General features: G+C 35.5%; 1 protein-coding gene across 1 annotated transcript in view; it reads left to right on the forward strand.

Moving 5' to 3' along the window:
* The first annotated feature begins 6,936 nt into the window (after nt 1–6,936).
* The window catches only part of LOC149573025 (organic solute transporter ostalpha protein (DUF300)), a 290,493-nt gene continuing 281,465 nt past the window's right edge, over nt 6,937–15,964 (forward strand). The window contains exons 1-2 of the mRNA XM_089814171.1: nt 6,937–7,165; nt 7,283–7,464. Of these exons, the coding sequence (XP_089670297.1) occupies nt 7,333–7,464 (132 nt within the window). The 5' untranslated portion in view covers nt 6,937–7,165; nt 7,283–7,332. The remainder of the gene's footprint in view (nt 7,166–7,282; nt 7,465–15,964) is intronic.

A 15,964-nucleotide genomic window follows, 5' to 3' on the forward strand; every position in this document is an offset into this window, starting at 1 on the left:
ATGTCTCTTATTAGATTTGCAACATTAAGAGGGGCCGGGTTATAAGGTCGAAAAGGTCTTTGATTGATATTTTGCCTATAACCCATTGCATTACCTTGAAATGGTTATCTATTTCCTTGGGCCTAACCTTGATTTTGCTGTTGGTAAGGCAGATTTGCAACTGGATTCTGTTGTTGGTAAGGCAGCCTAGGCTGGAACTGTTGTTTTTTAAGATTAACCAGCTTGTTACTAAAAGTTTGCATCATGTTTTCGATCTTGAGCTGACTATTTTTTACCTCCTGCAGCTCTTGTGAAGGGCCTGCAGTACCCGAAGGGCCTGCCATGGTAATTTCTTGGCTGGGAACAATAGGTAACTGGTTAAATTGTGGAATTGTCAATGGCATATTTGGGTGAATGTCCGAAAAAATGGGCATTGGAGGCCTAGGGGCTATTTTACCAGCTTGAATAAGACTATTTTCAGCTCTAATGGCAATATCATAAGCTTGAGGCAAGGAAACACCTCCCATAGATTGAATCATTACTGATATATCGCTATTTAAGCTTCTCAAATAATAAAGAAAAGCATGATCGGCTAAAGGTCTCACCGTAATGGGTATTCTAGTCCAGGTTCTTTGAAACCGGTTGTTAAAATCCATCATTTGCTCTTGTGGTGCCTGCTTTATAGTTGTGAGCTGCTCTACTAGCGACAAGAAGTCGGACTTGTCTTCAAAATGTTTCATCAAAGCGTCACCCAAGGCATCCCATGAGCCTATAGAGCCAATAGTTAGACTTCTAAACCACTGTAATGCTTTCCCCTTTAAAGATGCTGCCAACAACTTAGTAGCCAAATCCTACTCTGTAACATGATGTACGTTGCACAAAGTAGCAACATCCCTTATGTGCTCATAAGCTGTAGTCTGATTTTCTCCAGTAAAATCTAGCAGACTCTTCAATGCTGCAAGTGGTATGTCATGATGTTGGGAAAAATTCAAGGGGCTCCCTTGATTAAAAGGCACAAAAGCAAACTGTCTCGCCATTGGCAGAGGTTGCTGTAGAGGCTATTGTACTGGTTGTTTCATAGGTTGTTGTTGTATAGGTTGCTGTTGAGTAGGAACACTTTGTTGAAAGCTCATATTTGTTGTACCTGCTGGTATAAAACCAGTACTTGCTGAATTTGTAGGTGAATCAATAGATATGTCAAATAATTCAGCCCTTACTGATGGACTTGCTGAACGACTGACTTTTCTTTGGCTTGTTCTACTGTACACGCGAAAACCAGGGGCTGATAGTTGCCTTCTTGGTGCTGGCTTCGTTCTAGCAATACTCCTTCCACGTCTTTTTGGAGTTTCTAGCTGCAGATATTCAAAAGAACTGGAACTTTGTGTTTGTATCTTTCTCATAAATTCATCATTTTCTGCTGGCTGGTTGAAACAAGGCTTTTAGCTATACCAACACAATTGGAAAATGTATTCGGGTCCCACCGGGCGTGCCAAAACTGTTAAGTTTCAGGATTTGCACCCTTTACTGAACTGAAAAAAAGTTCAGTAAACCCTTACTTAACATGGGATTCACTCCATTGTATGGGGACTAGACAGTGAGATGAAACCTCTAGGTTCTAGGCCGGCTCCTGTTGAATCTCTCAGTGATAACCTCTTGAAACTTAAAGAAAACTTGAGGGAAAAGGGGAAGAAGTTACTGAAAACCAAAACCAAAACCTTAAGTCTTAAACTAAGGAAGTGATACACCAAAGAGGGGTATGGAAATGTAATCCACATGTGACAGAGAGGATAATATAGCTTTATGAAACACAGATGAAACACAACTTCCTGTAAAGGCTTGCACAAATGATTTATAATAAGGTTTTCAACTGAAACTACCAAAATAAAGGCAAACTAATACCTCCCTTTGACTAATTTCACCCAAAACACATGTTATAACCTACAAACAAACTTACTGTTCTACACAAAGGTGTTGAAATGAGACAGAAAACAAGGAATAATGAAACATTCACAAGTTAATCTATCTAATCATTTTAAAATGCACACAAAAATTGTAGAAAGGAAAAGGGCTCACTGATAACTTCACCAAGCATAATCACACTGCTGCAACCTGTAATATATCTCCAGAAAAGAATTACAGACTCTGTAAATGAAGTCCTGGACTTAGAGAAAAAGTCACAAAACCTCCATCCACACAAATCAGAACCCCCCACTAAAAATGAGCCTTCAACTCATTCTTATGCACCAAAAATACCCAACTACATTTTGGAAGTCATAAATGTCGGGTCAGATTCAACCCCAAAGGCCAACTTGAGTCTTCTACAAGGCTTCAAAAAGGTGTACAAAATAGCCCAAAAGGCATGGTCTGATAAAATCACCAACTACCTCTCATAAATGAAGCCCCAAAACTCCTGCCAGACTCCAAAAGCAATGATTTCCTGCCCCCTAGTCTTATCATACATGACTGATGCTATAACTTTGCAAAAAAAATCTTAAGACACTTCTAATTATTTTAAAGTCAAATAAATATCATTTTCTTTTCATTAATATTAAATATTTTATGATTTAATTATCTAGTCAATATTGATCAATATCAATTAGATAAATAAATCATAAATTGTTTAATATTTTATTTAATAATATTTATTATAATACTTATATTTTATATTTCGATTAGTATTAATTGTATTAATAATGTTATTAAATGACACGTTAAATCACTTAACATTATTAATGCAGTTGATACTAATTAAAATGTAAAATATAAGGTTTGTGATAAATATTATTAAATAAATAAAAATATAAATATAAATTATAGTGTCATGAGTATCGTTTTGATGTATCAATTGGATTAACAATGTCGAGTGATTTCATTTAAAAAGATTTAAATCATAAATCACTCAATAATGTCGCTAACATTGATCTATCAAAACACACTCTTAATACTATAATGCATATTTTAGAGTATTCATCTTACCTTTAAAATAAAGTTAGAGAAAGATAACTTTTTTGCAAAATTATAATTAATATCAATCAAAATAGAGAAGGCTCACGGCATGAAATAAAGATTTTTAAAAGGATAAACATATCCCACAAAATCGATAGGAAATATGAAGTTCTAGAAGGCATATGCATACCCTAAAACATACCGAAATCATTTCATTTTACACATTGCAAATGCGAGAAAGAAGAGCTTTTGCCGCCATGGGGAAGAATGAGGGTTTTGTGAAAAATTCAGAGCCTTCCTGTGCATCTTCTTGTCCCTTCTTTCTGCATTCTTTGCTGGGCCTTCCTGATTATGGCCGGCTTGGAGGAACTTGCTGGAGAATTTGTGGAGGATGAAGAGCAATGAAACTTCAAGGCCGCCATTTGAAAGGTATTTTGAAGCATTTTTTCTTAAAAGCTTTGCCATTGCTTGATATTTGAAATCTGGTTTTATGGAAGAGGCTGAACTCGTTTTTTAATATAAAACACCCAAATGGGGTCCTTGTGCGTAGTTCATTTGTTGAAAGCTTCATGCGACTGATATATGTGCTGAGAAATCTCGAACTTGAGCTTGCATAGCTCCCTCTGTTTGCTTGTTGGGATGCTTATAAAAAAAAGAATGGTTTCCTTCCTTGTTGGTGGTTATCACATGTACCATTGCCTTTGAAACCCGAGTAGGGTTTGTTAGGATGCTGAAAAAGATCCAAACTATTATAATTTTCCATGTTTGGGAGAATGTTTCCATGTTATACACCTGTAGGTTACATTCTAGAACTCGAATGAGTTGATTTTGCCTGAATTCACCATTATACTTGCTGGAAGTTGTTTAAACACCATACATTCTAGCCGGGATTTCTGTGACTCAGACCTGAACGACCTCCTTCATCATAGATGCCAAGTCTGCCTTCCCCCTGTGAACTTCAGGGCTGACTGGAGTGCCATATCCATGCTTGCTGTTTGGGCGCCATTTGAAAGGCATTTTGATTTTTGATGCAAATTGAAGCTTGCTCTTTGCATCGATGTGTTTTCTTGCTTGACCCAAGCACGACTTCCTGTCACATAGCCTCTAGATGTAAATTTCGCATTGCTGCTTACAATTATTTGCTTCAGTTGACATTAAATCATTTGCTGGTCACATCTGCTATATTAATTGGTATCTTTATTACTGTATTGTTGTAGCTATTCCTTTTCTAAATAACAGTATCATGACTTCTTGGAATATCTATAAAGGACACCCCTCTTACTGTGCATGAGTAGTTCCTTTATAATTACTGAAGGTGAAGCCATCATTGTTGCCTTTTAAATGCAGCCGTAGATATAAACTTGGCGAAGTTTTATTTGTTGTTTGGAACTTTTTGAAATGATTGATTTGCTAGGGACTCTTACCAAGTTACAATACCTCTATTTTTTTTTTCACACTTTTGTCTTTCTAACTTATAGTTGTGGTTACATAACCAAGCTGTATATCAGCACCATGTCTTGATTGATATTTGCTTCCATATTTCTTTTGTTGAATCAAGATACGGAACTTGGATTCCATTTGCAGGTTTGCAAATGTTTGTAATAACTTTATAATGCAAATTTGTTAGTCTGTTCATCTTTTCTATCTTGTTGCATATTTTATGAGGTTCGAGCACGGGCTCGTGACACTCACAAATGGTTTTATTTCTTTCAGCACTAAATGTTAATATCACTACTTGTTTTCTTTCATGACGGAACACATTGACAGATAGAAAATATAGTCGTAGAGGTAGGTAGTCATTGCTTAGATCCCTCGGGATCTAACATCAGTTGCCTTGTGTTTTTCTTGCAGCTGCGGGGGACCATGGAGCTCGGAGCTGGATAAGTGCGGCAGGAAAAGAAACCATAACCAGTCAAAGCAACAGGCAATGACTGGTTATCTCTATTCCTGTTTCTTTCATGTATATATTTATCTGTTAGTGTATTTCTTGATGAAAGAAAGTTAATTAGTTATCCTCACGGCTTGTGTGAGACTTTCTCCATTCAACACATTAATTCGTTTCATTTACATGTAAAAATGAGAATTGTACATATCATTGATGATCTATACAATGATCATTTGTATTTCTTTGCTCATGATTATATATGATTGCAAAAATGATGAAATTGAAAGAATAGAAAATGTGCACTTTCTTTTGCAACTCTTTCTATGATGTTACTTGAAGTAACATTCAGCATGTGTGAAATTTTGGTAACAATAAAACAGGTCATAAATAGCTCTCAAAACTTACTATTAATTTGCAATGGAAATTGTAATAAGAATGTATTTCATGGGTGTTTGGCATAAAATGGGTTATAAATAGCTCTCAAAACTTACTATTAATTTTTTTGATAAATCTCCCCAAAATTTTGTGATCATTACAATACAAATATTGAAGTCTAGTGTAGAGTTGTAAAAATGGAAACATCATTCACCTTTATTTCTACAAAACAACAATATCCATTTTTATCCAAGGATCACATACTAGTAGATAATGTAGCTTTAAGTTTGGGTGACATGTCTAGTCAGGCTAGAAAGTAGGATGTAATGGACACATAAGTGTAAATGATCCTAGCATGTGGTTTATAATTAGGTGAACCAGTGGAGAATGCTCAAATGATAAATTGAGCCATAGAGTTTGCATAGACTTTCTTGACTTGGATTCCATTTTGGCAGAGCAATGCCTAGAATGTGAATGAATTTTAGGGATGGCATGATAAATTTGAGATGGTGGAGGACACCAAATTTACCTTGCACGTTTAGAAATTTGAGGAGAATGAGCACATACAATATTTTAAAGGAGTTCATAAGGGATGGATGGTTATGCAATTATTGCTAATGATAAGGCAACTATAGGAAGAGATTGAATAAATGAAGTGTAAAGTTGGAATAATAGAGGTGGAGATTCCTTGGAAGAGGCATTCATCATGAAAGGGACAAAGGGGAGGTGCACCTTGAGATGAGGTGATGGAGCAGGTGATGGAGCAGTTAGAAACAATGCAAACGATGTGTCAACAAACCAAAACCCACATGTTCCTTAGTAGTTTCTAGTGACCTTCTTTTCATTTCATGAGCTTATTATTAATTCGCAATGGAAATTGTAATAAGAATGTTTTTTTATGGGTGTTTGGCTTAAACCTTAATTTTTGTAGTTGATTTCATGAACCAAACTCTTCAACCATCGAGGAAAGGAAAGTGCAGGGTCAGGATAATAGTTTGATGAGGTTGATGGATTTTAGGAGATGACAATTGGAAAAACTTTTTTATGTACAACAATTTTATTTATAATAATAAAACTAAATCTATTACAAAAATCTATTATACACACACATATATATGTATATATAATGATTGTTATATTATTTATAAAAATACTTATAATAATTTCCATTCTATATTAAATGCATAATATTATTATTATTTTTTTGACCATTAAGAGGTCAAAATTAAGATTAATTATTACTATTTATTTAAGATTAATTATTATTATTTATTTATTTAATTCAAATAGATTTGAACCTAAGTACTCCTATAAAAGAGACTCACAATTTAGTGTTGTGTTGTAGGCTCTTGCTTCAAATGCATAATATTATTATCTAGAATACTATAAATATTTAAAATACTATTTTAATATTTAATAATAAATCATATTATTAAAAATAATCTAATATTTTAAATACTTAGTAGTTTAGTACGGAACATTTAATTAATTAAGAAATTAATCTTTTAATTGAAAGTAAAAATAATATGATATTAAATTTGAGAAATATTTTAACTAAAGACAGAAATTTCATAAGGTTAATTTGATTAATAATTAAATGAAGGACTAAGAAACTCATAATTTTTGATTTGTTAAATTTTGTTTGATCAATAACTATATTTCCTTCCATGCTGTGGCAAGAAGTACTAAAAGAATATATATCTAAAACAATAAACGCTCCAACAGAATTAAAATCAGACTTTAGAAGGAAAAGAGCGCCACGTTAGAGAGGAAGAGCAGCTGTGGCATCTCATGCAATCACCCACGTTGTCAACTTACAAGTCTCATTTCGTATCCATCACCACTTGCAATGGCGCTCTCGCCTTCACCATTGTTATTATTCACTTCTCATAATTTTGACATGTTATGTGCAACATTCCCTGAAGATTTATGCAAACATAGAGCTTCACAGGCGGGGTTTCAGTATACATTTTTGTAATTGTATTGACTTCCTCCTTCATCTAAAGATGGGAGCTCTAGCTTTACTGTGTTATTGTTATGATGAAAAGAAAGTAGCTGATCTTCTAACTTGCTTGGTTCGTTTGTATTTTGTTGCAGGCTGCTGTTTGATTCGCATTAGTCATGGTGTGCAACTCTTCTGAAAACAGATGATTAAGATGGAATCAGTATTTTATCTTTACAAGTGGGCTCTCACGGTTGGTGGGATTTCTGTTGCAGTCGCTCTCACACTCGCTTTCTTCTTAATTTTTCAACATCTCAGAGCCTACAATAACCCTGCGGTTCGTTCTATTTTTATTCTATCGTTTCCTTTTTCTATTTTTTCATCTGAGGGTAATTTTTTAACAGCTTTCGACAGAAGTCTCTTTACATCTTATGCTGTTACATTTGCTCTTATGAATGTGACAATCGAATTTTCACACTGAGAAACATCATATTGTTTGACAACCAGATAGTGGGAAGTAGGTTTGCTCAAAGAGAGGTGACGGGTTAATATAAAATTAACAGGGTTGAGTTTCAAAACCCAAGTTAAATTTATGGTAAGTTGCATGCATGCACCCTTTTATATACAGCATAAATAGTTTTCAGAAGGGGTGGGGTGTTAGCTCTTACGACCTTAACTGAAATGTTTTTTGGCATTTGATAACTGACTGTATGTATGCTAAAATTAACCTGACTTGCAGTCAATTCACGGAATTATTGAATTGCTTAGTGAGTACAAATTGGAGGTTAATAAGTATTTATCCACTGATAACCATTTTGACTGAAAAGAGTATAAAGGATACTCGGAATCAACATGTTATGATGTTGTTGAGACCCTCTTCTTAATAATCTATGTCTGCTAGGAGAAGCAACGCTCCATAAAAATGTCTTACATTGACCTCAAAAAAAAAATCCGAAAGTAAATATTGAAACAAATTATTTCCATGATGATTCTTATGTTGGATCATCTCTTTCATGAATAGACACACAACTTTAAATAATGACCCTCGACTTTCTCTAAGAGAAAACCTGGCACCAATCTCGTGGTACATTGGACACCCAAATATATAGTGCTCCTCTAATTTCGTCCATTGTTGCTTAGAATGAACATATGTTGGCGTTTGGAAATATAATGCTTGGACAACATTTGAAGTTGATGGGAGCGCATAAGAAATAGACCCAAGGAGAAGTTTGAACCAAACGAGAATATGAAACAAACAAGAACCGGAGATATTTGAAAAGAAGAGAGGGATAGCTTTGTTAGCCGATACTATGTTGGAATGACTATGGTGAACTTGGTCATATCCTAAAGCTATATGCAACACCAGGGAGGGTCTCAGCAAAAGGCTCAACTCACAATATGTTCTGAAGGGAAAGTGGCATCTTTTTTATGCATTCATGGTCTAGTTACCTGCAGATTTATTCTTTGTCAGGGTAGTTAGTTATTGAATTGACCATTAAGGGACGGTATTAGAATAACATTGTATGATTTACCTCAAGATGGTTATTTTAAGTTGCATAGATGTATTTGGTCGCTTAATGTATCTAGTCTGGTTTGAAAGGAAGCCAAATTGCGGAAACACTTCCAAATCCTAAATCTAACAAGAGAGATGATGCTGAAATTTGTTACAAACCCTTAAGATATTGCAAACTAGGTAAACACATATAAATTCAGATTTAAGAAAATAAACTCATAACACCAGATATATGTGGGAAAACCCTTTCGAAAAAACCCAACCTCTAAAAGCCATACTCAATTATATAATCAGCAACTACAACAATTACAATACAATTCTTGAGCCAATGCTCATCAAGAGATTAATTTACAGATGGAGAGAATTCTAGAGAATATCCGGCACAAACACTCTTTAGAAGATGTCCAACCTAACCACATAAAATGCACTAAGTAGCTACATATTTATAGAGCTCAACACAGGTGGAAAGAGCCCATGGTTTGTAAAACCATCTCCAATACCAAATAGGTATGTGGTGTCAACATGCTAAACCAATGACACGTTGCACATAGAAACTCCAGCATAACTCAACTATAATGGTCACCATTCCATTTGCAACACTTACCTCACACCACTTGTCAACAATGAACTCCACCATAAATATAAATTGCCAAACATTAACTCTCTATGACTCTTCCACCAAACTAGTAACTACCATAATCATGATATAGATTTGTCATAGGAACTTATGACACTAGCTCCTTCACTTTAGGACTTCTAAAGTGGGTTAAAAGAAATAAATAAATAAAATATAATGTTTGGACTCAAAAGGTTGAGACACCTTTATCCTAATATTCTCCCACTTGTTGAAGACTCATCAAGAATTAAATCTCTGTCATCTGCTCAAGGCTCCAAGCCCCATAGAACCAACACCATTGAAACTTCTCAGTGCTTTCTAGCTTGGTTAATACATCTGCAACATTTTCCAAAGTACCAATTTTTTCTAACTTCATCTTTCCATGTTCCACCATATCATGAACAAAATGATATTGTACATCAATATGATTTGTTTTGGCATGGAAAGTAGCATTCTTTGCTAAACAAATAACACTCTGGCTGTCGCAATAGATAATAATTTGTCTTGCATCAAAATCAATATTAGAACACAATTGCTTAAGCCAAATGGCCTCCTTAGAAGCATGAGAAGCTACCATATACTCTACTTCTGTTGTGGACAAAGAAGCTACAATTCGCGGCTTACTCATCCAACTAATTGCACCACCAAACATTATGAAAATATATCCATTGGTGGATCTTCTTCTGTCAATGTCACCTACCTAATTTGTATCCACATATCCACGAATGCAAACTTAACGTTGAGATCCAGTAGGATTACCATGAAAACATAAGAAATAATCGGATGTACCCCTCAAATACTTGAACAGTCTCTTAACTGCATCCTAGTGTGCGTACCCTTCTAGGATTAACCATATACCGACTAAGGACTCCCACTACTTGGGCAATGTTATGTTGGTATTGACTCGATGCAAGTGATATGCTATCAAGAATTCATTGTTGAGGATGGTTTTCATAGCATGCACAACAAGATTGTGTCCAAAGTCGATGATTGATTTTAACCTCTTCTAGAAGACATTCGTCTCTTCTTTGCCAAAAGTTGGATTGGGGTATCTATTTGTTATGAAATACATACTTCACATAGAAATCTATCAAGTTACTCACTTGTCATCACAAAGACCTTAAATCGAAAGGCACCATGAGTCATCGCGTCAACATGAGGATCTTAGCTTAACATTCTATGATGACATGCAATCTTGTGTTAATGCATCGAATTTGGTAAAACCCACTCATCTTTTGTGCTATTAATACCTTCTCACTAACCATTATTAGGTGCCAAATGATCATTAATCTTGGCCACACACCAATCCATTCTCAATCCCTGACCAATTTTACCCTTTGCGCTAATGTGATTTCTCGAGATTGGTCCTTTTGCTTTATCCTACTCATTTCTTGGATGTACAACAAGAAAAACCATGAACTACTATAACTACTAGTTATTGCCCAGTACATCTCTTGGTTGGCTATCAAGATGAGATAAAGATGGCTGACAATATTGCGAAATCTCCCAATGTGTCATCTATGCGTCCTTATGCTTGTTGATTCTTAGAGGTCAGCTTTGCAATTTCATCTACCTGCCTATTTCTCTCATAGTATATATGCGGTATTGTGAATTCCTCAAAGCCTTTGATCAAGTCCCAAATTGCCTTCAATCATCTCCCAAGCTTCCAATTAGTAGTTCAATTTTTCCTTAGCATTTATTGTTATCAGAGAGGCCCCCTCTTGGTGGAGATACGACACTTTCAATTTGACGCCTAGCTTCAAGTGAAGGAGAGTTGCTTGAAATTTCATGAAATTGTTGATGGCCACCCCCAAATGCTTTGAAGGCTCAACCAATATGATCTTACACAATGTAGCCTACCTCGTTAGGACCTGGGTTTCCTTTTTCAGCCCAATTGAAGTTTATTTTGATCCATCCTTTCTAGGGAAAACCAATTACACTTGCATGCAAATTGAGCAAAGGATAATCCCTTTAGACCCCATTAAAAAGTGAGTAGGCAAAAATTTATTAGGCAAGAGGGGCTAGTATAAATCATCAAGAGAAAGATCCCACTATAGTAATCAATTAATAAACAACCAGCCAAGAAGGCATTTGAAAAGAGCCTCCAATTAACCATCCCTATCCTCCATAGCAACTCTGTCCAAAATTTGAGAGAAACCATGGAAAAAATGTCTCCGGTCGTCCACATTCCAGCAATCGCCTGAAAGCACATTTAGCGAAGTAGTTTGCAGCCCAGTTCCATTGATGAGGATTATTACCAAATGGCACGAAACCCAAAAAATCCCTTAGACTAAGAATTCATCTAATTAATGAAGCCAATTGCTAATTAAGATCATTCAAACTTTGCTTGTTCTACATATTCATAATAATCGAGAATTAGACTTGCAAATAATCTTATGCCAACCAAGAGAAAAACCTCTTTCAAGAGAACAACAAATAGAAAGGTTCTTCACAAAATTGTTAATTTGTTTCCTTTGATGCACAAAAAAGATGAAAATAAAAGTTCCAAAACTTTTTCTATCAATCTCACCAATACCACCATGCTAGGATTTCCTCTAGAAAAATGATGAGTATTACTCTTCAAGACTCTTTGGTGGGGAGCTCATTGACCATCCCTTTGGTATTTTCTTAGCACACCCACTCTTTGTTATCTAGGGGCATTGAAGACTTCAACCAAATGCAATTTCTCGATAATATACATTTCCCTAGGGTCTACAATCGTAGAGAGGTCACACTTGGCCAAAAAGGTCTCTTGTAACATACAATTAATTCAGTTCTAAATGTGAAGCACACTTGTCTTCATATATAGAAATTTTGGTGATTTCTTTCTAGCCATAATCTCCATAAAATGGACGGGTTGATATCCCCATGTAATGTTCCTGACTAGCAGAGGAAAAATTTGAGTAATCTTGGAAGGATTTCTTTCGTTGGAATTAGTTGTAGGGTTTCTCAGTTATGGTACAATAGTTTGAGAGTATAGTGTATAGTTTGTGAGAGGTGCTTGGAGATCATTGTAAGTGGAGCAATTGCAAATGCAATGTACGGACTGCTGGTAGGAATAGTATGGAAGTAGTCTTTGGATGTCCGTATGGGGAATGGAATGGAAACCGTACGATGGGGAGGGAGTGTATAATGGTTGTACGGTATGGCCGTACAATGTGTGGGGCAGTTGTACGGTGAGGGTAATGAATAGGCCGTACAGTATGTGTTTAGGCCATAGAGTTTGCAATAAGTCGCGTGGTGTATTCAAATTGAACTATAAGTGGATGCCAAAACAATACATTCACTGAAGACACCAATTAACGCCAATACAAATGTCTTAATCCAATCTCCAGATATATATGTGAATTTGCAAACAAGATGGTGCGTGGATTTGCCAGATTTGAGCAAGTAATACAAAGATGGAATAAGGTGAGGTTTGAATCCCATCGAAACTGGAAAGCCAAGTAGGGAAGATCTTTCACTTTCGAAATGGTGAACAACAGAGAATTCCAACACGAATTCGTAGTACAAAGAAATAATCCAAATCGCATCACAACTACTACCTACACGTCGTGCTTAAATACCCTTCGGAGGAACTCCCAAGGGTTTAGAAAGATAGCCGATGGCAACACCTATGGAACAATTAAAATAAAATGGATCCGAGATATACTAAATCAATCGGAATCACAAATACAAATATTATTAACTTGGGCCCCATATTAATTAATTAAAGCAACTAATTAAAGGTCCTTTTGTTATATTTTTTAAATTTTGGGACCAATTAATTAATTAATTAAATTAAATTATTACATTCAAATTTGGGGACATGACACCTAATCTATATGAAGAAAGGAGGTCTTAGTTGGGGTTCTCCCTAGGCTATTATTGAACTCAATTAAAGAATTGGCATTTCTTAGCAAAGGTACATTGAAAGAAAAGTTTGAGGAAAAATCTTCACTATTTGGTTTCCGTCGGCTATTCTAGAATTGAAGTAGAGAACTAACACAAATACAAGCATGTTTCCAAAGTTGCCACAAAAAGATGCCAAATTTCCTTGGCAAAGGTACATTGAAAGAAAGATTTGAAAAAGCTCTTTTCACTATTAACACAAAGAACACAAATAGAAGGCTCTTGAAAACCTCTTTTTCTAAGATTTTCTCTTGAAGACCAAGTGAGGCATCAATTCTACACAACCAACCATACAAGATCCTCCTGGTCTAAAATGTATCCTCTAAGTGGCCACTCAAGAGGTTCTCCCAAAAATTGACTCGAATTCAAAAAGTTTCAAAATCTGTGCAAGCTCCTCTTGATCTTGAATTGATCCTCTAGGTGGTGACTCATAAGATTCTTTCCTCTAGACAGGTCTAAAAAATTGAATCAAATTCAAAATGTTTTGAAATCCTTAACTATATTCTAGTCAGCTTCAAGAAAGATATTACATAACATATGCAAATTAGGAAATTGAGAGATGGTAGGTGGATTGCCATCCCAAGTCATGTTGAAAATGAGCTTCGAAACCCTGATCAAAGATTTAAAGGAGTCATTTTGTAGTTAATTGAGCTCCCCTCTTGAGTATTCCAAACTGTGTAACCTTTACTGTAAGGGTTTTTGACCCAATCTCGATGCTGATTATATAAGCACCTCTAATAAAGTTTAGTAGCCAAAGCTTGGCTATACATGTCTCCATACCTTTGACCAAGACTAGTTCTTTTGGCTGCAAATGAAATCCCACTTAGGTAAACTCCAATTTGAAGAAAGAAAATTCCTAGACCTTAAGAATTGATGACAAAGCACCTCAAGTTCCTTTATAAAACTCATTGGAGTAGTTTGAAAAAAACATCTACAAATTGTGAGATCCTAAAACAAAAACTTCAATATTGCCACTCCTCTCGCATTGTAGAGCCCTCTCGCATTATAGAGCCATTTATAGGTCCAATATCTAGCCTTGAAACCTTATCCAAGACATCTTGCCAAAACCCTCATGACAATGGGCCAAGTACCAAAGGAACTCCAAGATAACAAAAGGGAGGGAGACAATTTGAAACTAAATCCTAGCAATTCTTCTTTGAATAAGCTTAGGAGAAATAAAGAAGAAAATGGAGGACTTTTTGTTCATTAATCCTTTTGTTTCCAAGTAAATATAGATATACTTTCTAAAGTTAATTGCTTGATTAATTCCCATAGTACCCATCAAAGTTCTTTCATCCATAAATTATAAGTGAGAGTGGGGAGAGAGTCCACCACCCCAATATAAACCTTGAATAAAACCTTTTCCTGCATGATGCTTGGTAAATCTTCCCAATCCTTCATCGATAACAATAAACAAATAAGGGGAGAAAGAATCACCTTGTTTGAGCCCTCCAGAGGCCCCAAAAAATTTGGAAGGTTCACTATAAATAAGAATTGAGAAAGAAGAGGGAGTAATGAAGCTCATAACCCAATTAATCCACTTATTGTCAAAACCAAAGGCAAGGAGAATTTCTACAAGAAACACACTTGACAGAGTCAAAATATTTGGCCATGTCAAACTTAATCTCCCTAAAAGTTTCCACAAAATGAATAGCTTCGGTAGCAATAAAAATCCCATCTAGGATTTTCCTACCAGCCATAAATCCTCCCTGCTCCCCTGAGATGAGTTTATTGAGCCATGGCTTGAGCTTTTTTTGCAATCAACTTCATGATTATTATATAAATCACATAAAAAAGAGCTATAGGTCGAAAATAGCCCAAAGAACTAGATCCTTTTTTAGAAGTGAGGGTAAAGAAAGCAACATCCATAGCTCTTAGTATTTGCTTAATCTTATGAGATCCTTGCATAGCCTCCAAAAGATCCATTGATTATCTCCCAAATTCTTAAAAAAAATCAATTGGTAATCTATTTGGACTAGGGGCTTTACCTTTATTATATTTTAGACAACTTATGACTCAAATATAGAAATGGGCTTACTGAGATATTCATTATTGCTCTACAAAGTACAAACAATATAGGGAATAGAATCAATAATTAGATTCTCTTCCACCTAGAAAAGGAAGAATCCTTAGTAAATAGTGCTGCATAGAATCGCAAAGACTTTGTAATGTCCCCTTTTTGGGACATTAGGAATTCTAAAGATGAATTCATAAAATATGAAATGAAATGAAAGATTTTAATAATGTCCACGAGGCTAAGGCAGCCTATGGGACCCACACATAGCACCCACCCCCAAAATAGGGGAAAAATTAATCTAGCTGTAAACTTTTGATTAACCCGTCTCTCCGTTGATGAATTTTGATAATCAAGGTCGCTGTTCTCCTCAACTAATTCTCCTCAAATAAGTAGTTCAAGTCTCTTTTCTCTAAGATCTCAGCATATTAGATTTGAGGTCACTGTATGTCGGGCACTCCATGACAAACTGGTGCTCTGTCTCCACCACCCCCATATTACAGAGTAAACATGTCCTGTCTGTCCACTCTTCTTTTGGAATCTGCCATCTACTGTTTTCACATCTCAGCTAGTGAGAACTAGTTCTGAGTTGAGCTATAAGCATTTTTGCTCTCCATTTATTAAATTTGGCTTAAGGGAGCTTAATGCAAAATTATCAATGGGTTAAACTAATATTATAAAGTGGGTAAAAGGTGACAAGAAGGAAAAAGACAAAAGGACAGGAGAAGGTAACTGAAGGGTCACTATTTTGAGCATAAAAGAAGGATGATAGTTCCTTTTTAGTAGGCTTGGATTATTGTTTG

The sequence above is a fragment of the Cupressus sempervirens genome, chromosome 2 (assembly GCF_028749045.1).
Source record: "Cupressus sempervirens isolate cs-2001-9-10 chromosome 2, ASM2874904v1, whole genome shotgun sequence".
NCBI classification, from domain to species: Eukaryota; Viridiplantae; Streptophyta; class Pinopsida; order Cupressales; family Cupressaceae; genus Cupressus; species Cupressus sempervirens.